Source organism: Halichoerus grypus, chromosome 12, assembly GCF_964656455.1.
Source record: "Halichoerus grypus chromosome 12, mHalGry1.hap1.1, whole genome shotgun sequence".
NCBI classification, from domain to species: Eukaryota; Metazoa; Chordata; class Mammalia; order Carnivora; family Phocidae; genus Halichoerus; species Halichoerus grypus.
In genome coordinates this window covers 61,578,626-61,600,231 of record NC_135723.1, presented here as the reverse complement: position 1 = coordinate 61,600,231, position 21,606 = coordinate 61,578,626, and the positions used below count along the sequence as shown (strand labels likewise).

Sequence of the window (21,606 nt, the reverse complement as noted above, 5' to 3'; positions counted from 1 at the left end):
GTCCGACTCTTGGTTTTGGACATGATTTCAGGGTCATTAGATCGAGCCCTGCATGGGGATTCACACTGAGCAGGGAGCCTGCTTACGATCCTCTCTCTCTCTCTCTCTCAGGGCACCTGGGTGGCTCAGTCAGTTAAGCGTCTGCCTTCGACTCAGGTCATGATTCCAGGGTTCTAGGATCGAGCCCCGCATCAGGGAGCCTGCTTCTCCTTCTCCCTCTGCTTTTCTGTCTGCCTACTTGTGATCTCTCTCTCTCTCTGTCAATAAAATCTTAAAAAAAAAAGCTTCTCTCTCCCTCTCTTCCCCTCTGCCCCTCCTCCCACTTTCCATCCCTTCAATTCCATTCTGTAACTACTGTCTTAGCTCTGACTTTTAGGACCTTGCCTATTGCAAGGAGCTAGTGTCCAGCACTCAACCATCTCCCCATCCTTCTTCTTCCCAGGCCATCCTACACACAGCCACAAGAATGTTTCTAAAGGTGCAAGAGGGCCCCTTTCTGTTCAAAGGTCAAAAATGTCTCCCCTTTGACCACCACATAGTCTGAGCTTTTTAGTGCAAAGTTCAAGACCCTCCCATAAATCATGCTAGTCTCCTTACAGACTTGTCTCCCATTCCCTAATATGAACCTATTACTCCACTGAAATTGAACTACTTACTATTCCCCAAACCTCTTCCGTGCTGTCCTCATGTGATCCCCCACCCTTACCCCACCTCCAGAGAAAAGCAGAGTCGGGGAAAACAGCTAGGAAGCTGTTGAATAATTCAGGTGTGGGCTGATGCCACCAGGGAGAAGGTAGTGAGTGTGAGAATGCAGAGGATGGCTGATGGCAGCAGATCTTCCTGATTGGACACAGGGTTTGAAAGAAAGAGATGAGTCAAAGGTAACTCATTTTGGGCTTGAGGCAGCAAACACAATTCCTTCTCCATAACTGCTTATTCCTCATCCTTGCAGTTGTTGGAAGTTCATATTTATTTCATACTGCCTGTGTAACCTGGGACCACATATAATTAATGATTTCTCTATACTTTAGGTCACTAATATATATTTATTTAAAATAATACAGGCAGGGGCGCCTGGGTGGCTCAGTCATTAAGCGTCTGCCTTCTGCTCAGGTCATGATCCCAGGGTCCTGGGATTGCGCCCCGAGTTGGGCTCCCTGCTCAGCGGGAAGCCTGCTTCTCCCTCTCCCACTCCCCCTGCTTGTGTTCCCTCTCTTGCTGTCTCTCTCTGTCAAATAAATAAATAAAATCTTTTAAAAATAAAATAAAATAATACAAGCAGAACAAAATACTTTAGGAGCTAGAAGTCTTCAAGACACAATCTAAAATATTGTTGTGGGATTAAATATGCCACATTTCACATAACCTATGTGCATTTAATAGAATCTTTCATTTCATTATCAGTGTGGTTTCGAATATAAGGCTTATGAGACTATCTCATGAAAAACAACATGAGAATTTCATCTGGGTCTGGTAACAGCTGGAGCCAGGCACCTCAAAGCTCAGGGCTTGGGTTTCTCTAGCTCCGTTCTCTTGTTAGGTGGGGTCTGCTTTCTTCTCAGTCACCCTGCCTCCTCTTCCCATTCCATCTGACACCAGCTCTGAGACCACCAGGTTTTACAGTTTGAGAAATCTGGGAGTCAGTACCCAGTAATGACTCTAGAATCAGAGGGCTTGGCTGTTGAATTGTGTGCCTGTCATTGCTAGCTACAACCTGGGGCAAGTGAGTTAACCTACTGACCTCAGTTTCTTCAACTGTAAAATGAGAATAATATTAGTACTGTCTCAATAGGGCTATTTTCAGGATTAAATGAGTTAATATATATGAGTTTAGATTGGAGCCTGGCATTTGATAAGTGCTCAGTGAATGTTAACTACTAACCAAGCTTTGATTAAATTTGGAAGAACAAAAACCCTTGCTATCTACTAACTTAGCCAACAGGGGTCAGTACACAGCAATCCACATGGGGAAGCTAAATAAAATGCTTAATGGGCGTAAAAAAAGATTTTCAGTGTTTGAGGAAACATCAGTGCTTCAGAAAATTTTTGTAAAATGGTGTTAAGAAAAATCAGTAACCATAAAATTAAGCAATTAGTGAGAAAGATAGGAAGAGAAAAAAAAAGGCAAAGTAATTAAATAATAAATACATTTAGAATGTCTAAAAACAATTTAAAATGCAGAAGGACATTTTAAGTGGGAATGCTCCAAAGCAGAGGCCTTGAGAATTCATGATGCAGTAGAGTACTATCTTGCCAACAAGAGCAACTTGCTCACTGAAGTAACCAAGTACATATTTCAAGTTCTACCTTGATGTTTGGGGGATGGGAGAGGGTATGAACCATCCTATTTTCCGATTACATGACAACAGTGTTATTGCTTATTGAGTGTTCACTGTATGCCAAGTGCTTTACACACATCACCATATTTCTTTGACTTTTTAACATGAAAATGTTGAAATATATAGGATAGAATAATAAAATGAACACCCATATACACATCAATCGAGCACTGAACACTTTCCATATTTTAATTTTTCTAAATTATTTTAAAATAAATATAGATATCAAAAATTTTACCCCAAAATATATTAATATGTATATCTAAAAATAGAGACATTTTTCTACATCGGCACAATACTATTATCATACCTAATAAAAAAGCAGTTATTTAATATCTCATGCCCTAGTTCGTATTCAGATTTAATTGTCCCCAAAATATCTTTTATATCTGGTTTATTGAACCAGAAACAAGGACAAGCCATTGCATGTAGCTATTGTGTCTCTTAGGTTTCTTTTAATCTAGAACAGCCTGCCCTCTGTCCTGCTTTTTTGTTTGTTTGTTTTGTAATTACACTGACTTAAGAGACAGCCATTTGTTCTGCAGGATGTTCAGAACTTTTCTAATTGTTTCCTCTTGGTGTCATTTTATTCTTCTATCCTTGTAGTTCCTGCTTGAGTGTGATTATATAGAAGTGAAAGAGTTTGGGAAACAATCCTTCACAGACAAAACTGAGGCATCATATTGTATCACATCAGGAGGCACATCATGTCCGATTGGTCCACTTTTAGTGATTATAAGATTGATCTAGGTTAAGATGGGAGGGACCAGATTCCTTCATTGTCATTATGTTTTTCTTCTGACTACAGCTAGCAATCCCTGGGGGATAATTTGGCCCTAGGTGAATATTCTGTTCCCTGTCACCCTTTCACCACATGGTTTCATTGATGATCCTGGCATGAATCAGTTATTTCATTAGGGGCTACAAGATGGTGATTTTCTAATTCTATCATTCATCTTACATTATTTAGCTGGAAAACTTTTGTAAAGAGAACTGTTTCCTCATCAACTGGGACTATTTGGTTACCCTGAAATACAGCTGCAAGTAGGCGGGCAGGATAAATGTTTAATTTATTTTCCTAAATTACCACTTTTCAGAGTAAAGAGTTGCTGTAACAGTCACCATGGCAAACGAGGCTTTTAAAAATTGTTTTTTATATTTGGTTTATTCTTTTGGTGGGACTTCTTTGACATTTTCAATCAATTGCAGTCATTATTTTTGGTGCTCAAATTGTTCTAATTTTGGCCAGTGGGCATTCCTTCAAGCTGGCTCCCATATCCTTTTGAAAGGACCTCGTTTTTTTTCTTGGATACCTCCAGATTTCACTGTCACAAGATGTCCCAAGCGCTCCTATTCATTCCCAGCTTTTGACCTGGCATAAATCATTTCTCCAAGGAGCCCTGGGACCTTTTAGTGGAGAGTGGTATTTAGAGATCAAAATCTGGGTGCCAAGGATAACCACTGCCCTGAGTTCAAATTAATATTTTCATTTCAAAGTTAACATAAGGTTTTATTTCTTGTTTTTATACTTTCATATCTTATTTTACACTGGAGTTTTTGCGCCTAATAACATTAACAAAATTATTCTTGAAATACTTAAACCAACCCTATGAGATAGGGGATTATAAGTTATATAACTGTGATCATAATTCACGTTAAAATCGCTATTTTACAAGGAGGAAACCGATATGAGAGGTGCCCAGGCTTACGTGGCCAGTAAATGGCAGCGTTGGGATTTGAACCCGGCACGCTACTTCCATCCGGGAAGGGAGTCCCAGACATTCAGAGGGTCTTCTCCACGTTAAGTGATCAGGGCTGGGGATGCGAGAACCAGCACGAGGGGGAAATTGACCCGTCGTGACCGACTGCTTCAAACCGGGAGGGCAGGGCGGGGGGCGAGCTCCCTAAAGAGCACGAAACACCTGGAACCACACAGGCACCACCTTAAGGTGAGAAAACCTGGTTAGGAACCACGCGGCGCAACCCCCAAACCGAACCCACCGGACCTGACCCGCCTCCGCGTAGCGCCCGCCCACCCACCAATCGTACGGAGCCTTGAGCATCGGGGCGGGACAACAGAGGAGTATGTCCAATGAGGAATCGGCTCGCGGTCGCCTCAGAGCTGAGCATTTCAGGGTCCTAACTGGAGAGCGAAGAGGAGGTGGCGGGCTTGGCCAATCATAGGGGGAGACTCAACATTTGGGCGCGCAGCCAGTCAGAAGAGCGGTCGCATCCGATTCGCCCGGCCCACGCTTCCCGCCTTTCCGCTAACTCCAGAGGCCCCGGCTCGTTAGCCACCGGAGTTGGGACGCCCGCAGTCCTCTTCTCACAGTGGTATCGCCGACCCCGGGGCCGCGCGGGTGTCTGGTGGAACATGGCGAATTCGGGCTGTGAGGACGTCCGGGGCCAGGAGGGGGAGAGTTTTCTGTACTTCGCCTACGGTAGCAATCTGCTGACCGAGCGGATCCACCTCCGAAACCCGTCGGCCGCGTTCTGCTGCGTGGCCCGCCTGCAGGTCAGTGCTGCCGGCGCGCGGCCCCTGCAGTGCCGTGCCCACCCTGCGGACGAGAGGGCAGGATTTCGAGAAGTCGCTTTCTCGGGGCCGGGAATGCAGCTCTTGCTGATAAGAGCACGTCGGGGCTGTCTTCACCGTCTGGCTTCTGCCCTCCTGGGCGAGCCCGCCTTGCCCCCACGGCGCTGTGCCCGCCTGGCAGCTGTGCGCCCCCGGGCCGCCCTGAGCCCCCCTGCTGACTTTCCCCGGGAGGCTCCTTCTGCCCAGACCCGGCCGCCTCTGTCTTGCCCACCGACTTAGGGGAGCGCTCACAGCACCCATTCGCTCCGTGCCTCCCAGACGCCTTCTCTGTCCCAAGTCAGGGAACGCGTGGCTTTCTCTTCCCTACCACACACCTTCGCTGCAGGGCTTGTCAGCTGGTATTGTAAAACTCCATTCACCTGTCTTCCGCTCCCGATGGGAGAGGTCCTGAAAGCTGGCACCGTGTCGTAGTCATAGTAAGGGCCGTGCTCAGTTCAGTCAGGTGGCTGGGTGAACCATAACACACCTTGGTAAAAGTCATTGCTCTTCAGGGGCGCCTGGCTGGCTCAGTCGGAGGAGCATGTGACTCTTGGTCTCAGGGTCTGAGTTCGAGCCCCACGTTGGGCGTAGAGATTACTTAAATAAATAAAAACTTAAAAATAATTGCTCTTCAGTACAATCCGTTCATTCCTTTGGTAGATTTTTTCCCCTGCAGATACAAAAGTGATAAAGTGGACTGCCTTGAGGACCCGTCCATGTCTATAGGTGGGACACACCAAAAAATTATGTACGAAACCTTTTGACATTGTCGAATTAGACAAACATGGTCTCTGCTGTCCTTGTCAGGGTTCTTAGTTGCAAGCAACAGAAAGTGGCTGATTTAAGCAGAAAAAGAATGTGTTGAAAGGCTGTTGGAGGGCTCACAGAATGACCAGGAAGGTAGGCCCACAGAGCTGACAAAACAGGGAGGCATAGGGGCGCCTGTGTGAGTCCGTGGGTGGAGCATGGGATTCTTGATCTCGGTTATGAGTTCAACCCCATTTTGGATGTGGAGCCTACTTTAAAAACAAAACAAAAAACAGGCAGGCATAGAGGGAGGTACAGCAACCACAACAGCCCCGGAGGCCACTGGCACGCCTCTGCTGAACTTCGTAAACATGGACACTAAGTTGTGCATCACTGACCCTGTCTGCTTCGGACCTTGCCTGCTACTGTCACTACTGCAGTTCCTGAAACCTAGATGTGGCCACCACCTCCAGGATGTAGTTTCTGCTGTCCTTGGGCACTAGCACTAGCTTCTAATTCAAAGTCTCAGGTGGGTGTCCTGATTGGCTAACCCATGGCCACATGCCCATGCCCTGACTGCAAGCAAAGCTGCAAGAACCAACTGCTGGCATTTGAAGCCTCAAAGATGGGAGTTGGGCTCTAACACTTTCTACCCCCCAGACTCCTAAGGTAGGGAACTGCCCAAATGTGGAAAAGAAGTTCAGATGCTTATAGTTGGGACAAGTGGAAGAGCTATCAAACAAGTGATTATTCAGTTACACATATGGTGAGTTTAAAAAGGAGACATGTACCTTCCTCTCAGTTTTGCTGTGAACCTAAAACTGCTCTAAAAAAAGTGAAGTCTTTAAAAAAGAGAGAGAGAGAGACCTACAAGGTGCTATGGGAGTGTATGACTTGGAGGTCCTGACCTAAGAGCTTAGTAAAGCTTTTCCTGAAAATATGACTTTTAAGCTGAGACCTGAATGAGTGGGCAGGAGGAGACAAAGAAAAGAGAAGGAACAGCATGTACAAATGACCTCAGGAAAGAAGAAGCTGGATCATCCAGCTGCTGTGGCTGGAGTTTAGTGTGTGAGGAGGATATTGCTTGACAACTAGAGAGGTAGAAGGACCACATGTTACAGGATCACAGAGGCCAAAGAGGACTTTGGTCTTTATCTTGAGAGCAATGAAAAGATCCATTGCAGAATTTAAGCAAATGAAAGATTAGATTTACAACTTTGAAAGCTCATTCTGGTTGCTATGGAAAATGGATTGGAAGGAGAGACAACAGTTGATGTGGGGAGCCCAGTTAGAAAGCTTTTGTAGCAATCCATGCTAAAGATAATGGCACCTTGAACTCGAGTGGTAGCAGTGCTGGGTAGATGGGTTGGGGAGATATTTAGGGGATAACAATATTAGGCCTTGGTGATTGATTGTGAAGGGAGGAAGAGATAACAGGGGTGACTAAGGTTTTTGGTGCAGTAGGGTGGATGATGGTGATATTTGTAAAGAGGAGAATCCGTTTTGGAGGGAAAGTCAAGCTCAGCTTAAACATACTGAGTTTGAGATGTTTGTTATACATCCAAGTGAGCAGAAAAGTATTAGTGAGCATTTATTAAGTATTCACTGTGTGGTAGGCCCTGTTCTAAGCATTTCTGAAGTTTAGAAGAGAGATCTGGGTTGGATTAAAAGATGATTGGAATATTGGATGGTATTTGAAGTTATCGGAAGGGATAGATTGTCTTGAGCAAATTGCTGATGAACAAGAAAAGGTGCCTAAACTGAGCCCTTAGCAACTCTACCATTTAAAGACCAGGTATGGAGGAGGAGTTAGCAAAGGGAATTGAGATCAGGGAACAGTCTGAAAGTCAGGAAGGAGGCAGATCAAGACAGGGTGGTTAACTCTGTCGGAAGCAGCTGAAAAGTGGAGCAAGAGGAGGAATGAAAATTGTCCATTGGATTTAGCAGTAGACAACCAGTACCTAATGTGGTTGTGACTTTTTATCAGCTCTCCTGATGTCCTGCCAGGGCTGCTTGGCCCTAAAACATCCAGTATACCAATTGAAGATACTGGTCACTCAAACCAACCTTTTTCCTGAAATGTCTGACATTTTTAAGAAAATAAAGGTGACAGGGATAAAATATAAACCTTAAATTTAGTATCTAGTCCAACCTTTTTTTATTATTAAGGAAACTAAGCTCTGGAAAGATGGAAAGAAATTTCCTACACCAAATGGCCAAGTAAGGGTTTGTAATCTTCCCCAGGATTTTCTCCTCTGATTACCCATCTCTATAGGGAAGAAGCTAAACTAGAAATCTGGCAGGACGCCTGGGTGGCTCGGTCGGTTAAGCGTCTGCCTTCGGCTCAGGTCATGATTCCAGGGTGCTGGGATCGAGTCCCACATCGGGCTCTCTGCTTGGCGGGGAGCCTGCTTCTCCCTCTGCCTGCCGCTCCCCCTGCTTGTGTTCTCTATCTCTCTGTGTGTCAAATAAATAAATAAAATCTTTTAAAAATAAAAATAAAAATGAACTAGAAACCTGGCTCCATTACTTATTAGTTGTGAGACCTTGGGCAAGTTGCTTAATCTTTATAAGCCAGTTTTTCTTGTTGTTAAATGGCTATAATAAAGTTGTTGGCAGGATAAAAATGAGTCCACATAAAGCTCATAATGCAGTTATAGAACCTAGTAATGTACTAGTGTTAGCTGCTCTTAATGTTTATTATAGATATAATAGTACAATTCATGAATGCTAGATTAATGTTAGGAAGTATACAAATCACCCTCAAATGCTGGCTCCTTGAGGGCAAACATGGTGATACATGCTAGTAGGATACTCTCTATATACATAAAAGTAGGTTATAACCCCTATGTAGCTACCCAGCTTCAACAATTATGTATACAATGGTTGCCTCTAAGTTAAAATCTACGTGTATGTAGATAGACTGGGAAGTAATTTTTAAAAATGAAAATAGTTACATTAAGGCATTGGGATTATGGGGGTTTTTTTTAACCAGTTTATGGCAAAATATATATACATATGTATATTCAGTATACATTTCATTTTTAAAGAAAAATATGAAAAAATATAGTCCTTGAGATCCGGGTCCTTGTTTATCTTTGTATTTTTTACAGCTTCTTATGCAGAGAAAGAACTCAAAGTTTATGTTTTAATTGCATGGAGTTCAAGGTAAATTTTTTTTTTATATTGAAGAGAGAAATTTTGGTTCAAGTGGATATTGATCATATCATTTTGGCTTCCTTTGTAGGATTATAAGCTTGACTTTGGCAATTCCCAAGGCAAAACAAGTGAAACTTGGCATGGAGGTATAGCCACCATTTTTCAAAGTCCTGGCGATGAAGTTTGGGGAGTAGTATGGAAAATGAACAAAAGCAATTTGAGTTCTCTGGATAAGTAGGTGGCTTCTAATTATAAGTTAAATAATAACTAATTCAGAAAGTGGATCATATGCAAAGATGTGTATATATATATGTTGGTTTTTCAAAACCATATACTACATTCTTTACACTGTAGAGTTAACATAAAAAGTATAATGTGCATATCCTAAAAAGCCTAGGGGTGCCTGACTGGCTCAGTCTGTAGAGCATGCAACTCTTGATCTCAGGGTTGTGAGTTCAAGCCCCACATTGGGCATAGAGCCTACGTTAAAAAAAAAAAAAAAAAAAAAGCCTAGAAGGGTCACTTATTCCAGTTGAGATTTGGGGGATATTTATAATCTCTTCTGTAAAAAAATGGAAGTCTTTATTTTTGTTCTGTTTATCTTTTATTAAAAAAAATCTCTTTGTAGTTTCATATTGTGAAAAGGTATGAAGATGTTTGTAATTGTTGCATCTTTTTATTGGTTTCAAAAGCAGTTCAGTTTTTACTAGAGTCAGTTTTTAAAAAATAATTCTTTAAGGTGGCAGTTGAATCAGTAAAAAAGTAATAATTTGTAAAAACTTTGACAACATACTAGAAATGTTTTGATACTGTTTATAACTAGAACTCTCCGGTTGTGTGGCAGAGCATGTATACAAAGAAAGTTGGCAGAAAAGAGTAGGACTTGAAAAGGACGCATTATCTGATATGCATGATACTTTATGTCACTGGTGAATGAGAGTGAGCCATTCTCTCTACTTTTCTCTGGGTGGATATTCTCTTGTTGTCAGAACACAGTCATTTTTTGTAGCCTAGAGAGCAGTGTTGAGGGGTATAAAGATTGAAATAACTATACTCAAGCATGGGTTTATATAGGATAAATATAGAGATCTGTTAGAAGTATACTAAGTAATGCTAAATCTGAGGCTTTCCAATTGAAATGCTAGGTTTACTTTTGATGTGGTAGTATTTATAATATGTTCTACCATATCCCAAAATACAAAGGGAGCAAGTACATCCATATATAGTTAAATTTTTAATCCAATAAACTAACTTGGCTAAATCATATATGGTTAAAATTTGGCTGTTCTGGTTTCAGGCAAGAAGGGGTTAAAAGTGGAACATATGTCCCAATAGAAGTTAATGTTTATACTCAAGAAGGAAAAGAAATAACCTGTCGAAGTTATCAGATGAAAAATTATGAGAGTGCTCCGCCATCCCCCCAGTATAAAAAGGTAAGCTACTTACAAAGACTGTTGGCAATTCCTTTTTAATTTTCACTGAGCTAAACTAAAAAATATCTTGTTTTAAAAAGGCTATGTGTGCATTAAATTCTACACGAACACTTTTTTTTTTGCCTGCCCTACCCCTATGAACACTTCATTTTAATAAGAATGTTTTTAATACAAAAATGATAGTTATTTACCTAACATGCAAATTGAAAAATATTCAGATTTATTTGTAAAAATAGAACTATGTTCCTAAAACAGATTTATTAAAAAAGACTGTGGAAATCTATATGAGCCATAATTCTAGATACGTGTTTTCTTTCCTAAAGTAGAAAATAACACGTATGCATGTATTTTTAGTGGATTTATTCTATGCATAGGCTTTTGTAATCATTTTTTCTCCACAAAACAATATTTCATAACACCAAGATTCATTTTTATGGGGAAAAAACACATTTCCTATTGCTGAAATGTTTTCCATCCCTAGATGGAGGGAAAAAAGTCACACTCTTTCTTTTTTTTTTTTTTAAGATTTTATTTGACAGAGAGAGCGAGACAGCGAGAGAGGGAACACAAGCAGGGGGAGTGGGAGAGGGAGAAGCAGGCTTCCCGCTGAGCAGGGAACCCGATGTGGGGCTCGATCCCAGGACCCTGGGATCATGACCTGAGCCAAAGGCAGACGCTTAACAACTGAGCCACCCAGGCGCCCCAAGTCACACTCTTTCAAAATCAGAGAAACTACTCCCACAAGCATAGGAAAAGAATGTGGGATAGAAACCCCAACATCCCTTTTTAGAAACCCAAACTTAGGTACTATTGGAAGGCCCAATCAGGACATAGCACGTGGAGTGGATGACCCAGTTCCTGGGCCTAATCTGGAATTTTCTAGTATGGAACCTAGAGGAATTAGCCTGGTATGGATCTGGGAAGTACCACTGAACATAGTTACCATCTGTTAGCTCATTTCATATCAGAGGTAGAGTAGACTCCCAGATTAAACTAAAACTGCTCCCTATAAACTTTACTTTTTTTTTAAAGAATGGTGTTTTTTCTTAATAGATCATGCCAGTTCTATACAATAAGTTTTTGTCTTAATATAAAAATATTTTAAATTAGAATGACTAGAATCAAAAACACAAGAAATAAAAAATGTTAGCAAGGATGTGGAGAAAAAGGAACCCTGATGCGATGCTGGTGGGAATGCAAGCTGGTCCAGCCACTGTGGAAAACTGTATGGAGGATCCTCAAAAAATTAAAGATAGAATTACCACATGACCCAGTAATTCCACTACTGGCTATGTACCCAAAGAAAATGAAAACATTCATTTGAAAAGATATATGCACCCCTATTTTACTGTAGCATTATTTACAATAGTCAAGATATGGAAGCAACCCAAGTGTCCATCCATAGTTATGGCTAAATAAGACATGGCGTGTGTGTGTGTGTATATATACACATACATACAATGGAATATTATTCAGCCATAAAAAAGAATGAGATCTTGCTATTTATGGCAACACGGATGGACCTAGAAGGTATCATGGTAAGTGAAATAAGTTAGACAGAAAGACAAATACCATATGATTTCATTCATACGTGGAATCTATGAACAAACAAATGAACAGACAAAAAAACACCCAGACTCTTTATCTACAGAGAACAAACTGGTGGCTGCCAGAGGGGAGGTGGGTGGGGGATGGGTGAAATAGGTGAAGGGGATTAGGAGCACACTTACCATGATGAGCAATGAGTAATATAAAGAATTGTTAAATCATTATATTGTACACCTGAAACTAATATAACACTGTATATTAATTATACTTTAGTGTTTAAAAATATTTTAAACCATATTATTGAGTGAAATTGATCCTCCATGAGAATGTATCATGTGGCCTTGAAAACTCCCTGCACATTCATGCTCACTATAAGAGGAATGATTCTATTTTGTTCTATAACTGTTTATTCTAGAGTTATCTAGAAGTTATCATAAAGCTGTGGTATATTAAATTGTGTTCCTAATTAAAAGGTGCTTTTGGTTTCTTTTAACCATTTCTAGGTCATTTGCCTAGGTGCAAAAGAAAATGGTTTGCCACTGGAGTATCAAAAGAAGTTAAATGCAGTAGAACCAAATGACTACCAAGGAGAAGTCTCAGAAGAAATTGAAGACATTATCAAAAAGGGAGAAACAAAAGTTCATTAGAACATAATAGATATTTTAGATAGAAATCGAAATTATAATAGAAAATACAGATATTTTCTGTATGTGCTATTATATTTTTAACATTTGGAAAAGAGATCTGAGGTATCTGTATGTTTAATATATTTTCAACAGTGCTCTGAAGGGATATCTTACTTAGGTAATTCCTTGTTTTCAGACTCGAAAAAGAAACTAGGTTAGAAATTAGATAATTGAGGGGCGCCTGGGTGGCTCAGTCAGGTAAGCGTCTGCCTTCGGCTCAGGTCATGATCCCAGGGTCCTGGGATGGAGCCCTGCATCAGGCTCTCTGCTCAGCGGGGATCCTGCTTCTCCCTCTGCCTGCCGCTCCACCTGCTTGTGCTCTCTCTCTCTCTGTGTCAAATAAATAAATAAAACCTTTAAAAAAAAATTAGATCATTGAAAAGGAGGCCATGATGCACTGGAATGCATGACAAATGGATGTGGGTACTCCTTCCGTGAACACTTACTTTCTGGAGTTGAGTGTATTCTTGCTCTGTGACAGAGGAGAGATTTGCAACTTAACGATCGTGCTGGTGAATCACTCTGCTCTGGGATTTTTTTTAATCAGCTTAATAAGAGCAAGCAAACTGCAGAGACAGTTGATAATTTTATTTTTAATTTAAAAATGGCATACTGTTCTTAGAGAAATAAATGTATTTGTGGTTTAACCTGTCTTCCCTCCTGAAGTACTATTTCACTTTGTTAGAGACTCATATCCTCACCCATACTGGGTCTGATGTTGGCTGTACACAGTCCATACTAGAGGATTATTGCACAGACTCTGGAACCGGACAGCCTAGGATCAGTTGTCAGTTCTACCACATTCTAGCTGGGAGACTTTGGGTTATCTGACTCTTTGCCTCAGTTTGCTCATCTATAGAGTGAGGGCAGTTGAAACACCTATGTCCTAGGATTATTTTGAGGAGTAAGTATATGTAATAAGCTTAGAACCGAGCCTGGCACATAAGTATTAGAAATCACTAATGTTCTTATTGAAGAATTAAGTTTATACAGAGCCATCCTTGGAACAGGATTTTAAAGTAGAAGAGTTAAGATTATGAGGGGAAAACGTTTTTTGAAAGCTCCAGTTTGACTCTTGGCTTCTTAAATTTATTTACTGAACAAATGGAAGAGAGAAGAGTCATGAATAAAACAGCACTGGTTATCAAAAAACCAGGTCTCTGGAATGCAGTGAGCTAGACTTTTGAAACAGGTTATTGGAATGAAATGAGCTAGCTGCAGGAACATAAAGATTTGGTTCTCTTGGGAAAAATAACCAAAGAACTTTTCAGCTACAGCTGATGAAGTGGGACTGAACCATAGACTTCAGGTTAGATCATGTTTTATAGCTGTTACACCTCTAATATTCTAGTTTCCTCCAGTTTGTAACTCCTCCCAAGAAGACCAAGTTTGTCAGTACCTAGAACTCAGTTATGGTAATATAGTGAGCAAGGCTGAGCTTGGATGTAAAAATAGAATATTATTCTCATAATCTGTCTCACCCACCTAAAATGACAAATTTCATTAAGGAATTTAAAACACTAACAATAAAACCTTCATGTCTGGCCTGTTAACGAAAATCTGGTAATCATGAGGAATACTGTTTCTCCAGTCGTTCTCAAGGTAGTAATACCAAATATCATATGTAAGGAATTTGCATTTCTACTAGTGATTTTGGCCCTCTAACCACAATACAACCAAATGGATAAACTATAACAAACAGTTTTATGAAGAGCATTTCTGAGCTTGCAAGAAAATAAGGGAAGTCTTCAAGATATACCAATCCCTGTCCCACAAAAAGAAAAAGACACTTTTCCAGCACTGGTAAACAAATGACGCTGACATCTTTGGGTACAAATGTCAATAATAGCCCTGGAATTTGACTGCTAACCCTTGAGCAATCCCGCTGCAAGACAGGAAAACAACTTGAAAATTCTGTATGAAACTGGGACCCTTGAAGAGAACTAAAATGGTCTCTAGTAAGCCTCGTAGCTTCCAGCGGAGATGCAAATCCTCTCTGGAGAAAGCAATTCTAATTTAGGTCCTCAGAATGTCCACCTGAAAATTTAAAAGATAATAAGGAAAATGATGCATCATAAATGAGAACAGGAAAAACACCTAGATCCCCAAGGTTTTGAGATACTGAAATGATCAATAACAGTATAAAATAAGCATATATGGAGACTGACTTCTGGAAAGATGGAGTAGACATACTCTTCCTTATTCCTTCTGTTAAGTACAACTAAAATCCCTGAACATTATATATAAAACGACTCAGAGGGAGAGAGGAACCAGACTAGACAGAGACAAGACACAACATGGTACTGAATTCCCTGGGTTTTCTCTTGCCTCCTACATCTCAGACTTGTACCTGAGGAAGCCAGCAATCCGAAAGCACCAATGAGCACAGACAAGCAAAACAAGGAAAACCTACTCTGTAGTAAAAGGACTAGGAAATGGACAATCTAGCAAGACAAAACTTTCAGAGAATAAGTGTTCTCCAGCCAAACAGCACAAAGAAAAATTATGGACCTCCCCCACACCTCTATACCCATGCCAGGAAAGGTCAAGAGGGGAGCCTAGACTTCCACCCTCACCAGGCTGTAGCAAGGCACCCTAACACTGTCCCCTACCACAACTACCGGTGCAGTGTCAGAAAAGGCTGAGTAGGGTGCCACCCAACAGTAATAGGCCCTGTCTCTCCCCCACTCCCCATAGAGTGGAGACCATGCGGGAACCTGGACTTAAACTGCCCATCGGGCATTACCAAGGTGCCTCCCTCTCTGCTGGGGTGGTGTCAGAGTCCAAGTGGTAGGTCAGGACTTTTATCACCACCCAGTGGTAAAAATGCCACCCTTCCCTGCTATATCAGTGAACACCATATAGTGGGCAGTGATAAGGCTTTCCCACTCCTCCTAGGAGCTGGGGAATTACCAGTGGAGGCTTATTGGGGGCTTGGAACTTCCACCTCCACTCAAGTTCCTTGGGTGACAAGAGTAGCTGAGTGGGAACATGAACTTCTACCTCCATTTAGCAATATCAAGGCAATGACCCTTGCTGCCTTCTGCTGGAGTGGTTTCAGGTGAAGCTAGTTAAAGTAGATTTCAGTAAGATCCAGAGACTTACAATTTCAAGAACATCCAGGTTTTAATTGAAAATCTCTTAATTCCAAGATCCAGGAAGATCTCAAACTAAATGAGAAAAGATCATGAGTAGATGCCAAAACAATTAGATTATGTTAGAGGAAAGAAGCAGTGAACTGGAAGAAAGAACAATAGAAATTGTTCTATCTAGCAGAGAAAAAACAGACTAAAAAAAACTAACAGCCTCAAGGACCTATGGGGCTATAATAGAATCTCAGAAGGAGAGAAGAAATAAAGAGAGAAAAAGAAAAAAAAAAAAGGAGAGGAGAAAGGGCAGGCTGAAAAAGTACTCCAAGAAATAATGGCTTACATGTCCTAAATTTGGCAAAAGACATAAACCTATAGATTCGAGAAGCTACGTGAAGCCATGACAGTTGGCATGTGGTTTAACTTAACACACCTAACTCCCAGGTTTGTGGTGGAATTAGCAATAGTGTACATAAAATGCCCAGCACGGTGCCTGGTATACAGTTGTTGCCTAATTAGTAGTAGTGAACATTAGAAGGAGGAGGAGCTGAGTGAACCCCAAATAAGCCCAAAGAAATCCACACCAGACACTTTATAGTCAAACTTGTAAAAACTGACAACAAAAGTTCTTGGGAGCAGCACATGAGAGATGACGCCTCACCTGCAGGAGAAACAATTCAAATGACACCAGATTTCTCATCAGAAACCATGAAAGCCAGAAGAAAGTGGCACATTTTTCAAGTGCCGAAAGAAAACTGTCAAATCAGAATCCGGTGAAAATAGCCTGTCAGAATTAAGGGGAAAATCAAGACATTCTCAGATGAAGGAAAACTAGAAAAATTTGTTGCTAGCAGGAATGGCTTAGAGAAGGAATGGCTGAAGAAAGTTTTCTAGACGGAAAAGAAGAAATAAAAAAAGGAACTGGAACATCAGAAAGGAAAAAGTAACATGGTAAGCAAAAATATGGGTAAATATGATAGACTTTCCTTCTCTTGAGTTTCTGAAATAATGGTTGAAGCAAAAATTATAACATTGTGCTTCTAAATATATGTGGAAGTAATATTTAAAATAATTATTAAAGGACTGGTATGAATGATGACACCCGTAGACTGAAAAATTATATGTATATATTGAAATAGCTAAAGAAACAGCTTAAAAAGGTATACAAACAGATACACTTAAAAAAAACTATAGAGGGGCCTGGGTGGCTCAGTCACTTACATGTCCAACCCTTGATTTCAGCTCAAGTCATGATCTCAGTGTCCTGAGATTGAGCCTTGTGTCAAGCCCCACGCTCAGCATGGAGTCTGCTTAAGACTCTCCCTCTGTCCCTCCCCGCCTGAACATGCTCTCTCTCTCAAAATAAATAAATAAATCTTTAAAAAATTTAAAAAAAGAATATGATCCAACCTTATTCTGTCTATAAGAAACTCACTTCAACTATAACAATATAAGCAGTTTGAAAATAAAGGGATAGAGAAATATATATGCTGCAAACATTAATTAAGGGAAAGAATGAGTGGCTATTTTAATACCAAATAAAGTAGATTTCAAAGCAAAGCAAAGTATCAGAGATGGAGGGGCATTTTGGTAACCCTTACCAATTCATTTTATGAAGCTAGTATTACCCTGGTACCAAAACCAAAGACAATAGAAAAAAACAAGCAAACAAAAATAAACCTACAGGGCACCTGGGTGGCTCAGTCGTTAAGCGTCTGCCTTCAGCTCAGGTCATGATCCCAGGGTCCTGGGATCGAGTCCCGTGTCAGGGTCCCTGCTCAGCGGGGAGTCTGCTTCTCCCTCTCCCTCTGCCTGCTGCTCTGCCTACTTGTGCTCTCTATCTCTCTGTCAAATAAATAAAATCTTAAAAAATAAATAAATAAATAAACCTACAGACAATATCCCTCATGAATATAGATGTAAACATTATTAACTAAATAGTCATAAATAGAATTCGGTACTACATAAAAAGAATTACACATCATGACCAAAGAGGGTTTATTCCAGAGATGCAAGGCTGGCTTGATACTTGAAAATCAAAGTAATCCACTGTATTAAGCAAAAAAGTAAAGTGACATGATCATATCAGTTGCAGAAAAAGCATTTGGCACAGTTCCAACACCCATTCATGATAAAAAAAAAAAAGTTCTCAAGGCGCCTGGGTGGCTCAGTCAATTAAGCATCTGCCTCTTGGTTTTGGCTCAGTCATAATCTCATGGGTTATGAGATGGAGCCCCCCAATGGAGCTCTGTGCTCAGCGGGGAGTCTGCTTGGAGATTCTCTCCCTCTGCCCCTCCCCCCACTTGCACATGTGCATGCTCTCTCTCTCTCTCAAACAAATAAATCTTTAAAAAAATTCTCAGAAAAATAGGAACGGGGAACTTCAACAATATGATAAAGAACATCTGTAAAATACCTCCAGCCAACATTATACTTAATTGTAAAAGACTGAATGAATGCTTTTCCCCTAAAACCGGGAACGAGGCAAGGATATCTGCTTTCACCACTATTATTCGAGATGGTGCTAGAAGTTCTAGCCAGTGCAATAAGAAAAAAAAAAAAAAAAACGAAATGAAGGCATACAAATTTGAAAGGAACAAATGAAAGAGTTCCTATCTACAGATGACATGAATTGTCCATGCAGAAAATTCCTGGGAATCTATAAAAAAAAAGTATCACCTAGAACCAATAAGTGAGTTCAGCAAGGTCACAGGATACAAGATAAACATACAAAAATCAATTGTATTTCTATACACTAAGATACATGGACACTGAAATTAAAAATGTAATAACCATTTGCAATTGCCTTTCATAAAACTAATATTTCTTTTTTTTTTTTTAAGATTTTGTTTATTTATTTGACAGAGAGAGACACAGGGCGAGAGGGAACACAAGCAGGGGGAGTGGGAGAGGGAGAAGCAGGCTTCCTGCTGAGCAGGGAGCCCGATGCAGGGCTCGATCCCAGGACCCTGAGATCATGACCTGAGCTGAAGGCAGACGCTTAATGACTGAGCCACCCAGGCGCCCCAAAACTAATATTTCTTATTGAGATGAAATTCGTGTAACATAAAATTAACCATTTTAAAGTAAACAATTTAAGAAGAAAGCACGAGTGGGGGGGAGGGGCAGAGGGAGAGGGAGAGAGAGAATCCTCAAGCAGACTCCCTGCTAAGTGTGGAGCCTGATGCAGGGCTCGATCCCAGGACCCTGAGATCATGTCCTGAGCTGAAATCAAGAATCAGCCACTTAACCAACTGAGCCACCTAGGTGCCTCAAAAATGCTGTTGATATTTTTATAGGGATTGCATTAAATGTGTATATTGTTTCGGGTAGTATAGACATTTTAACAATATTTGTTCTTCCAATCCATGAGCATGGAATGTCTTTCCGTTTTTTGGTGTCATCTTCAATTTCTTTCATCAGCGTTTTATAGTTTTCAGAGTACAGGTGTTTCATCTCTTTGGTTAGGTTTATTCTTAGGTATCTTATCATTTTTGGTGCAATTGTAAATGGGATTGTTTTCTTAATTTTACTTCCTGCTGCTTCCTTATCAGTGTATAGAAATGCAACAGATTTCTGTAGATATATTTGTATCCTGCAACTACTGAATTCATTTATCAGTTTGAGTAGTTTTGTTGGTGGAGTCTATGGGGTTATATATATATATAGTGTCATGTCACCTGTAAATAGTGAAATTTTACGTCTTTCTCACCAATTTGATGCCTCTTATTTATTTTTCTTGTCTGACTTCTGTGGCTTGGACTTCCATTACTAAGTTGAATAAAAGTGGTGAGACTGGACATCCTTGTCTTGTTTTTGATCTCAGTTTTTTTACCATTGAGGGTGATGTTAGATGTGGGATTTTAATATATGGCCTTTATTATGTTGAGATTTTTTATCGTGAATGAATGTTATACTGTGTCAAATGCTTTTTCTGCATCTATTGAGTTGATCATATGGTTTTTATCCCTTCTCTTGTTAATGTGATATATCACATTTATTGATTTGTGACTATTGAACCAGCCTTATATCCCTGGAATAAATCCCACTTGATCATGGCAAATGATTTTTTTTTAATGTATTGTTGGATTCAGTCTACTAATATTTTGTTGAGGATTTTTGCATCTATGCTCATTAGAGATATTGGCCTGTAGTTTTCTTTTTTTGTAGTATATTTATGTGGTTTGGGTAGCAGGGTGATGCTGGCCTTCTAGAATGAATTTGGAAGCCTTCCTTCCTCTTCTATTTTTTGGAACAGTTTGAGAAGAATTGGTATTAACTCTTATTTAAATATTTGGTAGAATTCACCTGTGAAGTCATCTGGTCCTGGACTTTTGTTTTTTGGGAGTTTTTTGATTACTAATTCAATTTCATTACTAATAATTGGTCTGTTCCAATTTTCTATTTCCTCCTGATTCATTTTTGGAAGGTTATGTGTTTCTAGGAATTTATCCATTTCTTCTAGGTTGCCCAATTTTTTTGGCACATAATTTTTATATATTCTCTTATAATCCTTTGTATTTCTATGGTGTTGGTTGTTATTTCTTCTCCTTTATCTCTGATTGTATTTGAGTCCTCTCTCTCTCTCTTTTTTTTTTTTTTTTGATGCATTTGGCTAAAGATTTATCAATTTTATTGATCTTTTAAAGAATCAGTTCCTGGGGCTCCTGGGTGGCTCAGTTGGTTAGGCATCCAACTCTTAGTTTTGGCTCAGGTCATGATCTCTGGGCCGTGAGATCGAGCCCTGCATTGGACTCCACAATCAGCACAGTCTGCTTGAGATCCTTTCCCTCCCCCTCTGCCACTCCCCACCCTCCCCACATCAGGCCTAGAGCTTACTTAAAACAAAAAACAAAAAGTGAAAAAACAGAGTCAGCTCCTGGTTTCATTGATCTGTTCTATTTTTTTAGTCTCTATTTCATTAATTTCTGCTCTAACCTTTATTTTTCCCTTCATTCTAATGACTTCAGGCTTTGTTTATTCTTATTTTCTAGCTCCTTTAAGTGTAAGGTTAGGTTGTTTATTTGAGATTTTTCTTACTTCTTGAGGTAGGCCTGTATTGCTATAACCTTCCCTCTTAGCTTTTGCTGCATCCCAAAGATTTTGGACCATTGTGTTTTCATTTTCATTTGTCTCCATGATTTTTTGATTTTCTCTTTGTTTCTTGGTTGACCCATTCATTGTTTAGTAGCATGTTATTTAGTCTCCATGTATTTGTTTTCTTTCCAGATTTTTTACTGTGATAGATTTCTAGTTAAATTTCTAGTTAAATATGATTTCTATGCATGATATGATTCCTATCTTTTCAAATTTATTGAGATTTGTTTTGTGGCCTAAAAAGTGATCTATTCTGGAGAATGTTCCATGTACACTTGAAAAGAATGTGTATTCTGCTGTTTTCACATCTATTTGCATGACAAATGTTTCTCCATGCCTTCACTTTCAATCTTCATGTGTCTTTAAGTCTGAAGTGAGTCTGTTGTAGGCAGCATACAGATGGGCCTTGCTTTTTATCCATTCCATCACCCTATGTCTTCTGATTGGAGCATTTAGTCCATTTACATTCAAAATAATTATTGATGGGCATGTACTTGTTGCCATTTTGTTACTTGTTTTATGGTTGTTTTCATAGTTCTTCTCTGTTCCTTTCTTCTCTTGCTCTATTTCCTTGTGGTTTGATGGCCTTCTTTAGTGATGTGTTTGGATTCCTTTCTCTTTATTTTTTGTGTATCTTTTACAGGTTTTTGATTTGTGGTTACCATTATGATATATATAACATCTTATGTATATAGCAATGTATGTTAAATTGATGGTCACTTAAGTTTGAACCTATTCTAAAAGCATTAAATTTTTACTCCCATCACCCACATTTTATGTATGTGATATCATACTTTATATCCTTTTATTTTGTGAATCCCTTGACTAATTTCCATAGATATAATTGATTTTACTGCTTTTGTCCTTTTACCTCTGTACTGGTTTTATAAGTGATTAATCTACTACTTTATTATGTTTATAGTTGCCTCTGAAATT

The 21,606-nt window shown here is 39.9% G+C and overlaps 1 protein-coding gene across 1 annotated transcript; it reads left to right on the top strand.

Moving 5' to 3' along the window:
• Positions 1-4,488: 4,488 nt before the first annotated feature.
• GGCT (gamma-glutamylcyclotransferase) lies at positions 4,489-13,131 on the top strand. The gene is made up of 4 exons (XM_036074473.2): positions 4,489-4,854; positions 8,906-9,051; positions 10,115-10,250; positions 12,302-13,131. Exons 1-4 carry the CDS (start codon positions 4,714-4,716, stop codon positions 12,443-12,445), a joined length of 567 nt encoding a protein of 188 aa, XP_035930366.1. The 5' UTR covers positions 4,489-4,713; the 3' UTR covers positions 12,446-13,131.
• Positions 13,132-21,606: the final 8,475 nt, after the last annotated feature.

Coding starts and splice junctions, on each gene's coding strand:
- GGCT (XM_036074473.2), top strand. CDS start 4,714: ATGGCGAATTCGGGCTGTGAGGACGTCCGGGGCCAGGAGGGGGAGAGT. Junction 4,855..8,905: donor GCTGCGTGGCCCGCCTGCAG/GTCAGTGCTGCC, acceptor CTTCCTTTGTAG/GATTATAAGCTTGACTTTGG. Junction 9,052..10,114: donor AATTTGAGTTCTCTGGATAA/GTAGGTGGCTTC, acceptor TTCTGGTTTCAG/GCAAGAAGGGGTTAAAAGTG.